The sequence below is a fragment of the Canis aureus genome, chromosome X (genome assembly GCF_053574225.1).
Source record: "Canis aureus isolate CA01 chromosome X, VMU_Caureus_v.1.0, whole genome shotgun sequence".
NCBI classification, from domain to species: Eukaryota; Metazoa; Chordata; class Mammalia; order Carnivora; family Canidae; genus Canis; species Canis aureus.
In genome coordinates this window covers 78,647,288-78,667,813 of record NC_135649.1, presented here as the reverse complement: position 1 = coordinate 78,667,813, position 20,526 = coordinate 78,647,288, and the positions used below count along the sequence as shown (strand labels likewise).

General features: G+C 39.9%; 1 protein-coding gene across 3 annotated transcripts in view; it reads right to left on the bottom strand.

Moving 5' to 3' along the window:
- The window catches only part of FAM120C (family with sequence similarity 120 member C), a 162,732-nt gene that overhangs the window by 65,254 nt on the left and 76,952 nt on the right, over positions 1-20,526 (bottom strand). For all 3 annotated transcript variants that reach the window (XM_077888785.1, XM_077888781.1, XM_077888782.1), the window contains exon 10: positions 1,400-1,649. In XM_077888785.1, the coding sequence (XP_077744911.1) occupies positions 1,400-1,649 (250 nt within the window). The remainder of the gene's footprint in view (positions 1-1,399; positions 1,650-20,526) is intronic.

Here is a 20,526-nt window from a genome sequence, read left to right as displayed (position 1 = left end):
TGGGTGGTTCAGCCGGTTAGGTGTTTTGACTCTTGGTTTTGGCTCATATCACGATCTCGCAGTTGTGAGATCCAATCCTCTGTTGGGCTCTGCACCCAGTGCAGAATTTGCTTCACATTCTCTCTCCCTCTATCCCTCTTCCATCACTCTCTTAAATAAACAAATAACTTTTTGAAACTACCTCAACCCCACTGGACTGGCAAAAATTAAGAAGTTATATGATATCAGTACTGGTGATACTATGAAGAAATAGAAACCCTTATGCATTGTTCACAAGACTATAAATTAGTACAGATGTGATCTAGAGCAACTTGGCAATATGTGGTGAAAAGCCTATATGCATATTTCATAGGATCCATGAATTCTACTGAGTATACACTTCAGATAAACTGACACAGGAACACACAAAAAACAAAGACACCTATGAAGATATTTCCTGCAACACTGTAACACCCAAGAACTGGATATCAATAAATAAAATACTGTGGAATTACTATTTGATGGAACATAATCCAGCAGTCTTGAGGAATGAACCATGTATAAATATGGACAAATGCCAAAAATAACAGAGCGAAAAAAATACGGAATAGAATGAGATGTCAGCACCTTTCATGTTAAAAAACTGGAAAAAAATCTACACAAACAACCCTACAGACTGTGTATGGATACATATATGTTTAAATAAATACACAGAAAATGGCTTGGAAGGACACACACCAAATACCCCAGAGTGGATAACTACAGGAAGAGAAGGGAATTAGATCATGAATAAAGACTGAAGGGCACAAAAACCAAACATAAAACCAAATATGAAAGTTCACATAGAGGGATGCCTGGGTGGCTTAGTGGTTGAGCATCTGCCTTAGGCTCAGGGCATGATCCCGGGGTCCTGGGATGGAGTCCCACATTGGGCTCCCTGAGGGAAGCCTGCTTCTCCTCTCCCTATATCTCTGCCTCTCTCTGTGTCTCTCTCATGAATAAATAAGATCTTTAAAAAAAGTTCACATAGATCATGAACTGATGATGAGAGAGGATCATAAACTGAGGAGACTGCCACAGTGATCAATTTCAGTGTTTCTTTTTTTTTTTTTTTTAATTTTTATTTATTTATGATAGTCACAGAGAGAGAGAGAGAGGCAGAGACATAGGCAGAGGGAGAAGCAGGCTCCATGCACCGGGAGCCTGATGTGGGATTCGATCCGGGGTCTCCAGGATCGTGCCCTGGGCCAAAGGCAGGCGCCAAACCGCTGCGCCACCCAGGGATCCCCCCAGTGTTTCTGAATTCTAAGCTACACATAAAACAAAAACCTCCCTGTCCCAAAACACTATAAAAACATATGTTTAAAGGAAAAGTGAAAAAAGTAAAAGAGAAATGAACTGGCTGTATCACATCGCTTACCGGAGTACACAGCACATGAGCAGCAGATGGGTTGGGACATTAGCTGGATTGAGCATGCTGGGTGTATCTGACTTCATACAGGCCAGGAAGGCCCTCATCCTTCTGTTCTTGTCCTCAACTGCTTTGCCTAGCCAGAGCTTCTTGAGGTTTGGGCAAGTCCATTCCCGAAATGTTAGTGCAGACACCAGCTCAGGGGTTTGAGGTGACTTCCCTTTATAGGCAGACCACTCTTTGAGGATCACTGAAGGAACTAGAAAACAGAAATTGAGGAAAAACAGGCTCTAGAAAATTTCTGAGCATTTCTGCAACTGGCCATAACTGACAAGATCTGTCACATTTCAACATCTTTTTATTTTTTGTTACCATAATTTTTATTGTTAGCAGTAGTAACAGTAGGAGTAGTGAGCACTTATTAGATACTTGATATGTATTGAATATTTTACATATAAATGTAAATCTCATTTACTTCTCAGAATTCTAATCCTGAGAGAGAAGCATTATAACTATGTTATCACAAAACATAGTGCTCAATTTTCAGATGAAGAAATAAAGGCTCAAAGTCACATTAATCACATTGAAACTCATTTAAGTAAATGTACCAGCAAGGAAAGCAAGCTAGCAAGGAAAGAAGTCCAAGGAAGAATTATATAAATATCTGGCTTCATAACAGACTATGGGACACTCCAAAAGATTTTTTTAAATTTCTCCAAATTCTCAAAAAACCAACATCTTTTAGATTTTTGAAGGTTTAACAGACAAGGAAAACATGGCTTCTATCTACTTCTAGTATATCTCAGGCTCTTAATATGGCCTCTTTTACTTAAGACGCCTAGCATCTACTCAATTACCCAAGACCTGGAAGTCATCTTCCAGGAGTCCGTACTTTCCTTCACCAACTACACATCTGCGTATTTCCAAGGTCCTGCTGATTCGATTACTTTATTATCCTTTATATCTGTTCTCTTTTCTTCATCACAACAAATATTGCAGAGGTTCAGATCTCATTACTTTTACCTGACAAGAGTCTTCAGACTGCTGTCCCTGCCTTCATCATATCTGGTCTACCTCATATGCATGCTCCACAATAGTGAGAGTGTTCTTTTTAACAAACTTTTTGATTTGAAATAATTATAGATCCACAGGGAGTTGCAAAGATAGTTGAGAGAGGGTCCTGTGTACACTTTACCTAGTTTCCCCCAATGGTCATATTTAAAACAATTATAAAAGCCAGGAGGTTGACATAGGTATAATTGTGTGTATAGTTCTATAATCATGTGTAGATTTGTATAACCACCACTGCAATTGAGATACAGAACTATTCAATTACCACAAAGATCTCCCTTATGTTACCCCTTTCATGGTCACACCCAACACCCTCAGCACCATCCCTAATCCCTGGCAACCACTAATCTGTTCCCAATCCCTACAATTTTGTCAACTTGAGATTGTTATATAAACAGAATCATACAGTATGCAACCTTCTGAGATTGGCATTTGCACTTGGCATAATGCCATTAAGATTCATCCATGTTGTATATATCAATACCCTTCTTTGCCAAGTACTACTCCATGGTATGGACGTACCACAGTTTAACCATTCATCTTTTGAAGGACATTTGGGGGTAGCCTGGATGGCTCAGCGGTTTAGCGCCGCCTTCAGCCCAGAGCCTGATCCTGGAGACCCGGGATCGAGTCCCATGTTGGGCTCCCTGCATGGAGCCTGCTTCTCCCTCTGCCAGTGTCTCTGCGCCTCTCTGTCTCTCATAAATAAAAAAAAACCTTTTAAGAAAATGAAGGACATTTGGGTTGTTTCCAGTTTGGAGCTATTATGACTAAAAGCTACTATGAATATTTATTTATAAGTTCCTACATGAAAATAAGTCATTTCCCTGGGATAAATGCCCAAAAGTGTAAGTGCTAGGTTGCACAATAAGTCTATTTTGAGTTTTGAAAGGAAATGCCAAATTATTTTCTAGAGTGATGGTACCATTTTATATTCTACCAGCAATTTGTGGGCGATCTAGTTTCTCCACATCCAATCCAGCATGCAGTGTTATCACCATTCTTCATTTTAGCCATTCTGATAGGCATATAGTTAGTTAAATCTCATTGTGATTTGAATTTGCAATTCTTTAATGGGTAATGATGTTAAACATCTTTTCATGTCTTTATTTGCCACATATATAATTTCTTCAGGGAAATGTCTGCAGTCTTTTGCTGATCTTCTAATTGGACTGTTTTCATAATATTCAGTTCTGAGAGTTCTTCATATATTTTAGATAGTAATCTAGATGTGTGGTACTTGTTCACCTACGCATGTCCAATTAATCTACTACCATTTGTTAAAAGGACTATCTTTCCTCTAACAAAGTACTTCTGCAGCACTGTCAAAAATGTTGGCTGCACTTGTATGGGCTATTTATGGTTTCTCTATTCTGTTCTACTGCTCTTTATATCTGTACCACTACTAATACCACACAGTCTTAATTATTATAGCTACACAGTAAGTTTTAAAAATCAAAGTAAAGTGATTACTTCCAACTGATTCCTTTCCAAAAATGTTTTAGCTTTTCTAGTTCCTTTCTCTTTCCATATATATATGATTATATTTATATTATATAAGATTATATATAAGATTATATATGTAATATATAAATTAGATAATTAGATATATTATTCATATATATATATATAAATAAAAAATAATCTTGTATATATCTACAAAGAATTCTGCTGGGATATAAAGAAGAATTGTGTTAAACTTCTTTACCAATTTGGAGAGAATTAACATTTTACCATGTTGAACTTTCTAATTCATGGAGGTCTTTGTCTCTCCATTTATGTAGTCCATCACTGATTTCTTTCATCAGTATTTTATAATTTTCAGCATATAGATCTTGAACATCATTTGTGAAATTTATACCTAACTATTTCATTTTCTTTCGAGGAATTATAAATGGCATTTTGTTTTTTTATGTCAGTTCCTCCAATTCATTGTCAGTATATAGAAATATAATTAATTTCTGTATATTTATTGTGTATCCTACAACCTAGATGAACTCACTTATCAGTACTAGGAATTTTGTTGTAGATTGTGATTTTCTACAGACTATGTCATCTACAACTAGGGACAGTTTCACTTCTTCCTTTCTGATCTGTATGCGCTTTATATCATTTTCTTGCCTTTCTATGCTGGATAGAAGTTCCAGTACTATGCTGCAGAGCAGAAGGGAGAGCATAACTGGTCTTGCTCCTGATTTAGGAAAAAAAACACTTAGTCTTTCACCATTAAGTGTAATGTTAGCTGTATAGTTTTTGTAGATGTTCTTTATGAAGTTGAAGGAATTCTCTTCTATTCCTAATCTTCTGAGAGGTTTTTTAAATCATGCATTGTTCAATTTTGTTAAATATTTTTCTGCATCCATAGAGATAACGATAATTATCTTTTTTTTCTTTATCCTGTTTATGTGGTGGATTGCAAAGACTGACTTTCAAATAATGAACCAGTCTTGCAAGATGTAATAAACCCTACTGGGCTATGGTATGTAATTATTTTATATATTGTTGAATTCTACTGATGAATATCTTGTTAAGAATACTTACATCTATGTTGATGAAGGATACCGGTCTGAAATACAGTTTTTATATATTGTCTTTACCTGGTTTTAGTACTGGGGTAATACCGACTTCATAGAATGAATTGGCAAGTGTTCTCTCCTATTTACTGAAAAAGATTTATGCAGAACTGATGGCAATTTTAAAAAATATATTGTCCATAATAAGTGTCTGACTATGCAAAGCATTGTTGGAAATTAAGATTTATGCAACAGACTCTATGTATTCTTTTTTAAAAAAACATATTATGGAGGGCTGCCTGGCTGGCTTAGACAGAAGAGCATCCGACTCTTGATTGTAAGGTTGTGAGTACAAGTCCCATGCTGGGTGTAGAGATTACATTAAATTTTTTAAAAAATTTACTATTAGGAAGCCCAGGTGGCTGAGCGGCTTAGCACCTCCCTCTGGCCCAGGGCATGATCCTGGAGACCTGGGATGGAGTCCCACGTCAGGATCCCTGCGTGTAGCCTGCTTCTGTCTCTGCATCTCTTTCTGTCTCTCATGAATAGATAAATAAAATCTTTTTAAAAATTTACTATTGAGGGTGCCTCGGTGGCTCAGTGGTTGACTGTCTGCCTTTGGCTCAGGTCAGGATCCTGGGGTCCTGGGACCGAGTCCCGCATCAGGCTCCCAAAAGGGAGTCTGCTTCTCCCTCTGCCTATATCCTGCCTCTGTGTCTCTCATTAATAAATAAAATACTTAAAAAATTTTATTACTGAAATATAACCAACATACAATGTTACATTATTATTTTAGGTGTATAACATAGGGATTTGAAAATTATTTGTTGGGGGAGAGGCAAGATGGCCGAAGAGTAGGATCCCCAAGTCACCTGTCCCCACCAACTTGCCGAGGTAACTTTCAAATCATCCGGAAAACCTATGAATTCGACCTGAGACGTAAAGAGAGAACAGCTGGAATGCTACAGAGAGAAGAGTTCAGCTTCTAACAAGGTAGGAAGATGGAAAAAAAAATTAAAAAGAATATTGAGGGGGAGGGGCCCGACGAGGAGCCCGGCTAAGGCCGGGGGACATGAGCCTCCAAGACAGGAAAGCCCAGTCCCGGAGAAGCAGGAACTTTTACAATCTTCCCAGACAGAAAGGCACTCGCAGGGAACTCTGGCAGGAACCCAGGAGGGGCAGTGGAGCCTCCAGGTTCCCCGACTCACTAACAGAGGAAGTGCACCCCGGGGAGAGCTCGCCACACGCTGCAGGCCAAGCTTGGTAAAGGGCTAGAGTGCATGCCAGCGGCGCCTCAGAGAAGCTTAGGCAGCAGCTCAGGCGGCAGCTTCACGTGGAGGGGGCTGCACGTCCTGGGAGTGCAATTCCAGGGCCGCAGGCCCCGGATCCCAGGGCCCCGGGGGACACAGCCTGGGATCCTGGGCTCTCACAGGGAAAGGAGGGAGGCCGGAGGGGCACAGGACAGAGAGGATGCTCCTGCCACCCGGGGGCCCTGGCTGTTCAGATTAGTGCCCCCTGCCCCGGAGCATCCAAGCCCCTGCAGACTGGGAGACTGGGAGTAGTTACTGTGGGAGCTGACTCCAGGACTGGAGATCTGGCCCCGCCACTATTGTTGTTCTTCCTGGTGTCACCCGTTGCCTGAGTGTCAGGGACACCAGGGAACAGGGGCCACACAGGATAAACCGCTCCAACTGAGCAATACACCTGGAAGGGGTCAGGGCAGCTCCCCCAGGTGCACACAGCTGAGAATCAGACAGAGGGCCCTCCCAAAGAAGACCAGCTGGAAGGACAGAGGAAGCACAAGTTCTTGACCAAGTAGCACTGGAAAGCTGTAGGGGAAGTCGAGGGATTTACAATATATAAAAGGGAAGGACACCGTTCCTTGTTGTTTTGTTTTTGTTTTTTGATCTTTGGGGTTTTTTTTCCCCTTTTCTTTTCTCTCCTTTTTGTCTCCTTCGTTTTGCCAGTACAACTTATTTTTAGCCACTGTGCACTGAGCAAAATGCCTAGAAAGAACTCATCACAAAAGAAAGAATCAGAAACAGTACTCTCTCCCACAGAGTTACAAAATTTGGATTACACTTCGATGTCAGAAAGCCAATTCAGAAGCACAATTATAAAGCTACTGGTGGCTCCGGAAAAAAGCATAAAGGATGCAAGAGACTTCATGACTGCAGAATTTAGACCTAATCAGACCGAAATTAAAAATCAATTAAATGAGATACAATCCAAACTGGATCTCCTAATGACGAGGGTTAGTGAGGCAGAAGAACGAGTGAGTGACATAGAAGACAAGTTGATGGCAAGGAAGGAAGCTGAGGAAAAAAGTGAAAAACAATTAAAAGATCACGAGGAAAGGTTAAGGGAAATAAATGACAGCCTCAGAAGGAAAAATCTACGTTTAATTGGGGTTCCAGAGGGCGCCGAGAGGGACAGAGGACCAGAAGGCATATTTGAACAAATCATAGCTGAGAATTTCCCTAATTTCGGGAGGGAAACAGGTATTCAGATCCAGGAGATCGAGAGCTCCCCCCCTAAAATCAATAAAAACTGTAAAACACCCCAACATTTAATAGTGAAACTTGTAAATTCCAAAGATAAAGAAAAGATCCTTAAAGCAGCAAGAGACAAGAGATCCCTAACTTACATGGGGAGAAGTATTAGGTTAACAGCAGACCTCTCCACAGAGACCTGGCAGGCCAGGAAGGCCTGGCAGGATATATTCAGGGTCCTAAAGAAGAACATGCAGCCAAGAATACTCTATCCAGCAAGGCTCTCATTCAGAATAGAAGGAGAGATAAAGAACTTCCAAGATAGGCAGGAACTGAAAGAATATGTGACCTCCAAACCAGCTCTGCAAGAAATATTAAGGGGGACTCTGTAAAAGAAAGTGGAAGCCCGGGATCCCTGGGTGGCGCAGCGGTTTGGTGCCTGCCTTTGGCCCAGGGCGCGATCCTGGAGACCCGGGATCGAATCCCACATCGGGCTCCCGGTGCATGGAGCCTGCTTCTCCCTCTGCCTGTGTCTCTGCCTCTCTCTCTCTCTCTGTGTGTGACTATCATAAATAAATAAAAATTAAAAAAAAAAAAAAAGAAAGTGGAAGCCCAAAGAAATAACCAACAAAAACAGGGACTGAATAGGTATCACGATGACACTAAATTCATATCTTTCAATAGTAACTCTGAACGTGAATAGGCTTAATGATCCCATCAAAAGGCGCAGAGTTTCAGACTGGATCTATTTGCTGTCGACAAGAGACCCATTTTAGACATAAGGACACCTACAGCCTGAAAATGAAAGGTTGGAGAAACATTAACCATTCAAATGGTCCTCAAAAGAAAGCAGGGGTAGCCATCCTCATATCACATAAATTAAAGTTTATCCCAAAGACTGTAGTAAGAGATGAAGAGGGACACTATATCATACTTAAAGGATCTATCCAACACGAGGACCTAACAATCATGAATCTTTATGCCCCTAATGTGGGAGCTGCGAAGTATATCAATCAATTAATAAGCAAAGTAAAGGGATCCCTGGGTGGCGCAGCGGTTTAGCGCCTGCCTTTGGCCCAGGGCGCGATCCTGGAGACCCCGGATCGAATTCCACGTCGGGCTCCCGGTGCATGGAGCCTGCTTCTCCCTCTGCCTGTGTCTCTGCCTCTCTCTCTCTCTCTCTCTCTGTGTGACTATCATAAATTTAAAAAAAAATTTAAAAAAATAAGCAAAGTAAAGACATACTTAGCTAAAAACACACTAACTGGGAGACTTCAACCTGGCACTTTTTGCAAATGACATACCTTCTAAAAACAACATCTCCAAAAAACAAGAGCTTTCAATGATACACTGTGACCAGATGGATTTCACAGATATTTACAGAAATTTACATCCAAACGCAACTGAATGCACATTCTTCTCAAGTGCACATGGAACTTTCTCCAGAAGAGACCACATACTGGGTCACAAATCAGGTCTCAACCGATACCAAAAGATTGGGATTGTCCCCTGCATATTTTCAGCCCATAACGCTTTGAAACTTGAACTCAACCACAAGAAGAAATTTGGAAGAAATTCAAACACGTGGAGGTTAAAGAGCATCCTGTTAAAAGATCAAAGGGTCAACCAGGAAATTAGAGAGGAATTAGAAAGATTCATGGAAACTAATGAGAATGAAGATACAACCATTCAAAATCTCTGGGATACAGCAAAAGCAGTCCTAAGGGGGAAATATATCGCAAAACAAGCATCCCTCAAAAAACTGGAAAAAACTCAAATAGAAAGCTAACCTTGCACCTAAAGGAACTGGAGAAAGTTAAGCAAATAAGACCTACACCCAGCAGAAGAAGAGAGTTAATAAAGAATCAAGCAGAACTCAATGAAATCGAGACCAGAAGAACTGTGGAACAGATCAGCAAAACCAGGAGTTGGTTCTTTGAAAGAATTAATAAGATAGATAAACCATTAGCCAGCCTTATTAAAAACAAAAGAGAAAAGACTCAAATTAATAAAATCATGAATGAGAAAGGAGAGATCGCCACCAATACCAAGGAAATACAAACTATTTTAAAAGCATATTATGAGCAGCTGTGCACCAATACATTAGGCATTCTAGAAGAAATGAACACATTTCTGGAAAACCACAAACTACCAAAACTGGAACAGGAAGAAATATAAAACATGAACAGGACAATAACCAGGGAGGAAACTGATGCAGTCATCAAAAATCTCTCAAGACACAAAAGTCCAGGGCCAGATGGGTTTGCAGGGGAATTCTATCAAATGTTTAAAGAAGAAACAATACTGATTCTACTAAAGGTGTTCTGAAAGATAGAAAGGGATGGAATACTTCCAAACTCGTTCTATGAGACCAGCATCACCTTACTTCCAAAACCAGACAAAGACCCCACCAAAAAGGAGAATTATAGACCAATATCCCTGATGAACACAGATGCAAACATTCTCAAGAAGATACTAGCCAATAGGATCCAACAATACATTAAGAAGATTATTCACCATGACCACAAGTGGGATTTATCCCCGGGATGCAAGGCTTGCTCAACACTCGCAAAGCAATCAACGTGATAGATCATATCCACAAGAGAAAAAACAAGAACCATAGGATCTTCTCAATAGATGCAGAGAAAGCATTTGACAGCATCCAGGCCTGATCAAAACTCTGAAGAGTGTAGGGATAGAGGGAACATTCCTCAGCATCTTAAAAGCCATCAATGAAAAGCCCACAGCCAATATCATTCTCAATGGGGAAACACTGGGTGCCATTCTCCTAAGATCAGGAACACGACACGGATGTCTACTTTCACCACTTCTATTCAACATAGGACTAGAAGTCCTAGTCTCAGCAATCAGGCAACAAAAAGAAACAAAAGGCATTCAAGTTGGCAAAGAAGAAGTCAAACTCTCCCTCTTTGCAGATGACATGATACTGTACATAAAAAACCCGAAAGACTCCACTCCAAGATTGCTAGAACTCATACAGCAATTCGGCAGTGTGGCAGGATACAAAATCAATGTCCAGAAATCAGTGGCATTTCTATACACTAACAATGAGACTGAAGAGAGAGAAATTAAGGAGTCATTCCCATTTACAATTGCACCAAATAGCATAAAATACCTAGGAATAAACCTAACCACAGAGGTAAAGGATCTATTCCCTAAAAACTACAGAACACTTCTGAAAGAAATGGAGGAAGATCCAAAGAGATGGAAAAATATTCCACGCTCATTGATTGGAAGAATTAATATTGTGAAAATCTCAATGCTACCCAGGGCAATTTACACATTTAATGCAATCCCTATCAGAATACCATGGACTTTCTTCAGAGAGTGGAACAAATCATCTTAAGATTTGTGTGGAATCAGAAAAGACCCTGAATAGCCAGGGGAATATTGAAAAAGAAAACGAGAGCCGGGGGCATCACAATGACAGATTTCAGGTTGTACCACAAAGCTGTGGTCATCAAGACAGTGTGGTACTGGCACAAAAGTAGACACATAGATCAATGGAACAGAATAGAGAATATAGAAATGGGACCTCAACTCTTTGGTCAACTAATATTCAACAAAGCAGGAAAGACTATCCACTGGAAGAAGGACAGTCTCTTCAATAAATGGTGCTGGGAAAATTGGACAGCCACATGCAGAAGAATGAAACTAGACCATTCTCTTACACCATTCACAAAGATAAACTCAAAATGGATGTAAGATCCTTTTTTAAAAAAGATTTTATTTATTTATTCATGTGAGACACAGAGAGAGGCAGAGCCACAGGCAGAGGGAGAAGCAGGCTCCACGCAGGGAGCCCAATGCGCGACTTGATCCTGGGACCCCAGGATCACGCCCTGGGCCGAAGACAGACACTAAACCGCTGGGCCACCCAGGGATCCCCAGATGAAAGATCTAAATGTGAAACAAGAATCCGTCAAAATCCTAGAAGAGAACACAGGCAACACCCTATTTGAACTTGGCCACAGGAACTTCTTGCCCGATACACCTATGAAGGCAAGGGTAACAAAAGTAAAAATGAATTATTGGGTCTTCAAGATAAAAAGCTTCTGCACAGCCAAAGAAACAGTCAACAAACTAAAAGACAACCTACAGAATGGGAGAAGATATTTGCAAATGACATATCAGATAAAGGGCTAGTATCCAAGACCTGTAAAGAACTTATTAAACTCAACAGCAAAGATATAAACAATCCGATCATGAAATGGGCAAAAGACCTGAACAGAAATCTCACAGAGGAAGACACAGACATGGCCAACAAACACATGAGAAAATGCTCCGCATCATTTGCCATCAGGGAAATACAAATCAAAACCACAATGAGATACCACCTCACACCAGTGAGAATGGGGAAAAGTAACAAGACGGGAAACAACAAATGTTGGAGAGGATGTGGAGAAAGGGGAACCCTCTTGCACTGCTGGTGGGAATGTGAACTGGTGCAGCCACTCTGGAAAACTGTGTGGAGGTTCCTCAAAGAGTTAAAAATAGACCTGCCCTACGACCCAGCAATTGTACTGCTGGGGATTTACCCCAAACATACAGAGGCAGTGAAACGTCGGGACACCTGCACCCCAATGTTTCTAGCAGCAATGTCCACAATAGCCAAACTGTGCAAGGAGCCTCAGTGTCCATCGAAAGATGAATGGATAAAGATGATGTGGTGTGTGTATACAATGGAATACTACTCAGCCATTAGAAATAACAGATACCCACCATTTGCTTCAACGTGGATGGAACTGGAGGGTATTATGCTGAGTGAGGCAAGTCAGTCAGAGAAGGACAAGCATTATATGGTCTCATTCCTTTGGGGAATATAAAAAATAGTGAAAGGGAATAAAGGGGAAAGGAGAGAAAATGAGTGGGAAATATCAGTGAGGGTGACAGAACATGAGAGACTCCTATCTCTGGGAAACGAATAAGGGGTAGTGGAAAGGGAGGTGGGTGGGGGGTTGGGGTGAATGGGTGACAGGCACTGAGGGGGGAACTTGATGGGATGAGCAGTGGCTGATATGCTACATGTTGAAAATTGAACTCTGATTTTAAAAAAAGCTAATGGAGGGCAGCCCGGGTGGCTCAGCGGTTTAGCGCCGCCTTCAGCCCAGGGCATGATCCTGGAGACCTGGGATCGAGTCCCGTGTCGGGCTCCCTGCATGGAGCCTGATTCTCCCTCTGCCTGTGTCTCTGCCTCTCTCTCTGTGTGTGTGACTCTAATGGATGGCTAAATAAAATCTTTTAAAAAAATAAAAATAAAATAAATTTTAAAAAGCTTCCATTAGGAAGTGAAAATACCTTCAGTACATTAAGAAGACATGGTTGGCATACTGGTTTTGAGTCTCAGTTCACACTCTAAAGTCAGCCCATGAGCATACTAGTTTCTAGGACCAGAAAGACCAAAACTATTCATTGTTAATTTAATGTATTTGTAGAGGGACACCTGGGTGGCTCTGGTTGTCTGCCATCAGCTCAGGGCAGGATCCCGGAGTTCCGGGATCGAGTCCCACATAAGGCTCCCTGCATGGAACCTGCTTCTCTTCCCTCTGCCTATGTCTCTGCCTCTCTCTGTGTCTCTCGTGAGTAAATAACATCTAAAACATAAAAATAAAAAATAAAGTATTTGTAGAATTTTCCAATGAAAAATGCTAGACTCTTAGATTCTGTGGCAGGTGTCTATTTGTTTGTTTTCCTACCTAACCAGCAACCTTTCCTTGTTCCATCCAGTAACAACACCTCAAATTTCCAAGGATATACTGCTATTCCATTTTTGGAAGTTTTCTCAAGTGCTCCGTTCCCGCAGCCAGCTCACTGAGATTTGTTAACTGTCATTATCATAGATTTATTTGTTTGTTTGCTTGTCCTCTAAAGACTCCTTTTACTTCTGACAAATCCAGCATGATTAATTGAATACAAAAATGGCCATACTTGTTCACATCTTCCTGTATCTATACTTTCTACAGCTCCTCCCACTAAGAGATGGATAGGTTTCTCCACCCTTCAAATCTGGACTAGGTTTTGTTTTGGCCTATATAGACTTTTGCAGAAGTGATAATTATGCCAGTTCTTAGCATAGGCCTCAAGAAGGCTTGCATGCTTCCGCTCACTCTTGAACCCCTGGAACTACCATGAGAACAAGCCTGGACTAGCCTTCTGGAAGATGAGACCCCGTTGTCCAGTTGTCCAGCTATACCAGACAAGACCATCCTAGACCTGTTAACCCCAGCCAACCCACCAGCAGACCACAAGTACACAAGCCTAGCCAAGACCAGCCAAGCCTGGTCCAACAGCAGAGATATGCAGCCAACCCATAGATTCATAAACAATAATAAATGATTTGGTTTCAAGCCACTGAGTTTGAGGATGGTTTACTATGCAGTAGTTGCCAATTCACATATCCAGCAATACAGTACAAATTGTATTTTATGCAGGATCAAGTTGCTCTGGTTGTAGGAGGCCAGAATATCTAGTCCTCTTCAGAATATCTAATCTTTTTCGGAATATCTAGTCTTCTGTACTGCCTCTCTGATTTCTTCTTCATTTCCTCCCTTAGTCTGTCTCTTAAAATAAGCCTTAGAGTTTCTATTCTCAGCCATCTTCTCAGTATTCTTTCTCCTTGGTGAGATTCATCCCTTCCCATGGCTTCAACTCTTACCTTTATATAGATGACTTCCAAATCTACCTCTAACTGAACTCTACTGAGGAGTTCAAATGAGTTCAAATGATCTGCTGGGCAAGTCCAGCAAACTCCCCCCAAAAAAGCATACCTCATTGTGTTTAAATATGAAGACTTGCTACCAATCCTACATTGTTTCCTATTTCTCCTCCTATCTCCAGCTTGATTCCCCTACTTCTGGTTAATGTCACCACTATCCTCATCACCCAGGCCAGAAACCTCATCATCCCAGATTCTCCTCATCCACCATATCTGATCATTCTGCTGCAGTGTCATATCTGTCCCTTCCTCCCCATCTTCACAGCCCACTCAGATGCTTCCTTTTTCTTCCTCCTCTTCACCTCCTTTTTTCTTGCTATCAAAGTTTGACCAGTGGTCCAGCAATAGTAGCACCTTTTGGGGGCCTATTAGAAATGCAGAATATTGAGACCCACCTCAGATCTACTCAATCAGAATCTGCATTTTAAAACGATCCCTAGGTGATTCATATGCATACGAAGGTACAATAAACAACTCCCTAGCTGAGGCTTAATCTGGATAGGTAGAGGTGCCCACCAGTTTATAACCTATGCACCATGACAGTGGCACTCAAGTCTGGTTGAATACCTGAGAAGTCTTCAATTTTCCATTTACTTTTTCATGATTTAATTTTTTTAAAAAGAATATAACATTTATTAGTTGTATTTTCAATACAGAAATACAAAGAAAAAAGCTAAAATTGGCCCATGCCTTGCTCAGATAACTCCAAATGACATTTTCTTTTTTTAAAACAGGAAAATTTACCTAAAGATAGATAATTAAAACAATAAAAATGCACAAAGTGATGCCAGAAACTTCTAGCACCACCCCAATCCCAACCATTCTCAAATATAGCCATTCTTAGAATTAATCTTCCGGGAAGTAATTAACTTTCCAGGAAATAACTAAGCATATACCTGCATATATTCATCTGTTTACTCTTTTTGTTTAAAAAGCATAAATTACTCCCACTGAGTCATCATAATTTTTTATACTTAATGTATCTTAGAGATATTTCTTTATGAGCATACGCAGACTTTCATAATTTCTAATACTACATAGTATTCCATTAGATGGATGATTTTATCAGATCAGTTCCCTATGGAGAAGTGCTTTGATTGCTTCCAGTTTTAGCTATTACAAACAAGGCTGCAATGATCATCCAGGGGCATATGTTTTGGTGAACTTCTGCAATGATATCCATAGGGTACATTTTTAATGGCAAGATTACTGAGTATAATGATTAGATGCTTCTGTTTAGCAAGTTAAAAAAAAAGCCACTGAGAAAAAAAAGAAACTGAGCCACTCAGTTTCTTTTAGTTTCCATGTTCTGCAATCCCTACTTTATCCAAGTAGATTTTTAAGTGCAATCCCTGGACCAGCAGCCTCAGCAGCATCTGGGAACTTCTTACAAAAGGGAATTCTTGGTTCCTACCTCAGATCTACAGAATTTGAAATTCTGAGGATGGAGATAAGCAATTTGTGTTTTAACAGACTAGGTAATTCTGATGCACACTAAAGGCTGAGAAACATCGCTGTAGGCAAGGTAACCATGAGATGGCTGCCAGTGGCCATGGACACAGTCTCTTCCTTTAAGTTCAGCAAAAACTTCTGATCCAGTCTTTCATATGAGCAGGACTCCCAGGGTGCACCCTAATTGGCTGGCTTACATTACAAATCTCCCCTGAAGTAATAATGTCTGTGGCCAGACATACTAGAATCAGTTTACCCCATAATACATGGACTATGAGTGGGAAGAATAGATACACAAATAAAAACCATGAATTGGTAGAAAGGAAAAAGTAGGAAACTATTGCTGTGAATACTCTAGCAAAGTCCACCCACTTAGTCAAAGAATATGTACATGTTCTATTTTGATAAATATTGCCAATTTGTACCTGTAAAAAGCTGCACCAACTTATGGTCTCACCAGCAGTGTGTATCTATTTTCTCATATCCTCACTTGCTCTGCATATAATCAAACTTTAAATGCTTCCCAAAATGATAGGTGAAGATGGAGTTTTATTGTTTCGATTTATATTTCTTACATAATACATAAGAAATATACTTCTCATATGCCTCATGGATGAGACTGAACATCTTTTCAAATCTGTATTGATGTATATATGTTTTCCTTTGTAAATTACTTGCTTATTCTTTAGCTCATTTTCCTATTGGGTTTTGCCTTTTTCATGTTGATTTTTTTTTTCTGAACTTATTGTAAATTAAAGAAACTAGCCCTTGGTCATATATGTTGCAAATATGTTTTCCCAGCTCTGTTGATCTTTTGAATTTGTTTATGGTATTTTTGTCTCACGAAGCTTTTAACTTTTATGACACAAATCTATCAATAGTTTCCTTTAATGGCATCTGGGTTTGGGAGTCTGCTTTAAAAGGGCATTCCCTGGGATCCCTGGGTGGCGCAGCGGTTTGGCGCCTGCCTTTGGCCCAGGGCGTGATCCTGGAGACCCGGGATCGAGTCCCGCGTCCGGCTCCCGGTGCATGGAGCCTGCTTCTCCTTCTGCCTGTGTCTCTGCCTCTTTCTCTTCTCTCTGTGGACTATCATAAAAAAAAGGGGGGGGGGGCATTCCCTATTCCTAAGTACATCCATCTTTTCTTCTAGAATTTTGTTTTCATTTTTTTTCCTTTTCCACTTCTGATCCATCTAGAATTATATTTTGGTACAAGGAGTAAGGTAAGGATACTCCGTCCCCTGCCCCAACAACAAATAGCCAGTTGTCTGAGCACTATTTATGGAATAAGCCTTTTTTCTCCCCACTAATTTCAATTGCCACATTTATCATAAACTAAATTCCTTTATGTATTTGGGTCTACTTGTGGAATCTACTTGTTCCATTGATCTAATTCATTTTTTGTTCTATACTGTATGAATCATTTTACTTCTGTAGTATTTTTAATATCTGACAGAACTAGTTTTCTCTCACTTTCGTTTTGTTTCTTTCTCTCTCTCTTTCTTTTTTTAGAAATGTTCTATTTTCTTATCTTAAAAAAAAAAAAAAAAAAAAGAAATGTTCTATTTTTTTTTCCCATATTTACCTTTCAGGTGAACTCAAGTCAATGAAGCTCTTAAAAATTAAGTATACGAGGCCTCCACTCCAGACCTAGTGAAGCAGATTTTATAAAATGTGACACTCTGTAGGGGGTTGAATAGTATGTCCCCAAGATTCACATTCACCCAGAGCCTGTGATTTTAACCTTATTCAGAAATATCACCTATGAGGATGTAATCATGTTAAAATGAGGTCATAGGGTGGATCTTAATCCAATGATTGGGGTCCTCATAAGAAAAGGGAAATTCAGGCACACAGGGAGAACACCATGTGATGGTGGAGGCATAGTGATACATCTACAAGCCAAGGAATGTCAAGGATTGCAACCACCAAAAGCTAGAAAGAAAGGAAGGATGCTCTGCTAGGGCTTTTAGAAACAGCATGGCCTGCCAACACCTTGATTCTGGACTTCTCACCTCCAGAACAGTGAGATAATAAATTTCTATGGTTTTATGCTATCCAGTTTGTGGTACTTTGTTATGATAGCCCTAAAAAACTAATACATACTCTATATCTAAATTTTAAAAACATCTTTAAGTATGATCCTAATATACCACCAACGTTGAGAATCACTGTACTGAATAATAATTATAACCATTCTTGACTCACTCAGTATTTAGTAGAAGTAGAAAAACAGGATGACTGAAATAATTCTCTTTTAAAAAGGGAGTCGGTGTTGAAACAACCAGCTATCCATTTAGGGAAAACTTACTTTACCCCTATATCATGTCAAATTCACTAGAATAAACTCTAAAAGTATTCTAGGAGCTGGGAACAAGAGAAAATCCCTACTCTTATGGAGTTTACAATCTAAAGAGACACAACAAATAGATAACTTTGGAGAGGTGATCTATGAAGAAAATAAATCGAGGCACCTGGGTGGCTCAATGGTTGAGCGTCTGGCCTTCAACTTAGGTCATGATCCCGGGGTCCTGGGATAGAGTCCCCCATCAGGCTCCCTGCAGGGAGCTTTCTTCTTCCTCTGCCTATGTCTCTGTGTCTCTCATGAATAAATAAATAAAATCTTTTTAAAAAAGAAAAGAAATGAAGGTAATGAACTAAGGTACATATTAATGGAGAGTGGGTGGTCAGTTTAGTTAGGGTAGTCGGGAAGGCCTTCTGGAAGAACAAGTAGTTGAACCAAGTGCTGAAGGTGTCAGCCATAGGAAGGTCTGGGGAAGAGAGTATCTAGATAGGAAAAGCACAAAGGTTTGAGAAGGAAATGAGTTTAAGGTAGATAAAAGACATAAATGGAAAGCACTATAACAGAAGGAGAAAAAGAGAAAATGGTTGTTGCCTTGGATAAGAAAGACCTTTTTTTAGAAAAAAGATTTTATTTATTTATTCATGAGAGACACAGAGAGAGGCAGAGACATAGGCTGAGGAAGAAGCAGTCTCCTCACAGGCAACCTGATGTGGAACTTGATTCCCAAACTGGGACTACGCCCTGAGCCAAAGGCAGATGCTCAACCACTGAGCCACTCAGGCATCCCAAGAAAGGCCTTCTAATAGTAAACAAAACAGAAAAAAACAACAGAAGAAAAAGGCTGATATAATCAAATCACTATACAAACATTTAAAACTTCTGTATGATAACACAAACCATAAACATGTTACATATTATGGAATAATATCAGCAACATGCATAATAGATAAAGGGTGAATATCCAGAACTAGAAATGACTCCTACAACTCAATATGGAAAAGACAATGCTGTAAGAAAACCTAAACAAAGTTTACAAGCAGTTCATAAAGGATGGGCTAAAAAACATATGAAATGATATTCAACTTCACTAGCAATGATACAATGAAAATTTAAAACAAATAAACATAAGTTACCATTTTTTTCCATCCATCAGACCGGTAAACAGTTTAAAAGTTAGAGTCTGAGGAAACATGAAGAAATACTGCTGATGAGAATGAAAATTGGCATAATGCTTTTGAAAGGCAACTTGGCAGTATGTATTGAAATTTCAAATGTCCATACCCCAGCAACCCACTTTCAAAGTGTTCACCTAGAGACACATGACAGCTCAGGAAACTCCTACTGGTATGTTTGCTGCTGCTTTTTATTAGAGAAAAATAAAACCATTTTAAATATCCATCAGAGGCTAGGGGTTTATCAATCTTGTTAATTCTTTCAGAAAAGCAGCTCTTAGTTTCATTGATCTGTTTTACTGTTTGTTTTTTAATTTCTGTATCATTGATTCCTGCACTAACCTTATTATTTCTTTTCTGCCAGATTTAGGCTTTATTTGCTGCTCTTTTGCCAGCTCCTTTAGGTGTAAGTTTAGGTAGTCTATTTGAGAACTTTCTTATTTCATTTTTGTTAAGATTTTATTCATTTATTTGACAGAGAAATAGCACACAAACAGGGGGAGCAGAAGGCAGAGGGAGAGGAGGAGGGAGAAGTAAGCTTTCCACTGAGCAGGGAGCCCCATGTGGTGCTCAATCCCAGGACCTCAGGATCATGACCAGAGCTGAAGGCAGATGCCTAATCGACTGAGCCACCCAGGTGCCCCAAGACCTTTCTTATTTCTTGAGGAAGGCCTGTACTGCTATATACTTCCCTCTTAGGACTGCACCTGCTGCATCCCAAAGGTTCTGAACTGTCATGTTTTTCATTTTCTTCCATGTGTTTTTAAAAATTTCTTCTGTAATTTTCTGGTCGACCCATTCGTTCTTTAGTAGGATATTCTTTAAACTCTATGTATGCGTGGTTATTCCCAATTTTTTTCTCATGGTTGACTTCAAGTTTCATAGCATGTGGTCTAAAAATATGCATGCTATGATCTCAGTCTTTTTGTACCATCTGAGTCCTGATTTGTGACCCAGTATGTGATCTATTCTTTCAAAAAGAAAAGAGGAAGAACCCAAATAAATAAAATCATGAATGAAAGGAGAGATCCCAACCAACACTGCAGAAATACAATTATAAGAGAATATTATGAGCAATTATATGCCAACATATTAGGCAATCTGGGAGAAATGGATAAATTCCTAGAAACATAGAACCAAAATAGCAGCACCTGTACCCCAAAGGTTATATCAGGAATGTCCACAATAGGCAAACTTTGGAAGGAGCCTCAATGTCCATCGAAAGATGAATGGATAAAGAAGATGTGGTATATGTATAGACTGGAATATTATTCAGCCATTAGAAAGACAAATACCCATCATTTGCTTCGACGTGGATGGAACTGGAGGGTATTATGCTGAGTGAAATAAGTCAATCGGAGAAGGACAAACATTATATGGTCTCATTCATGGGGAA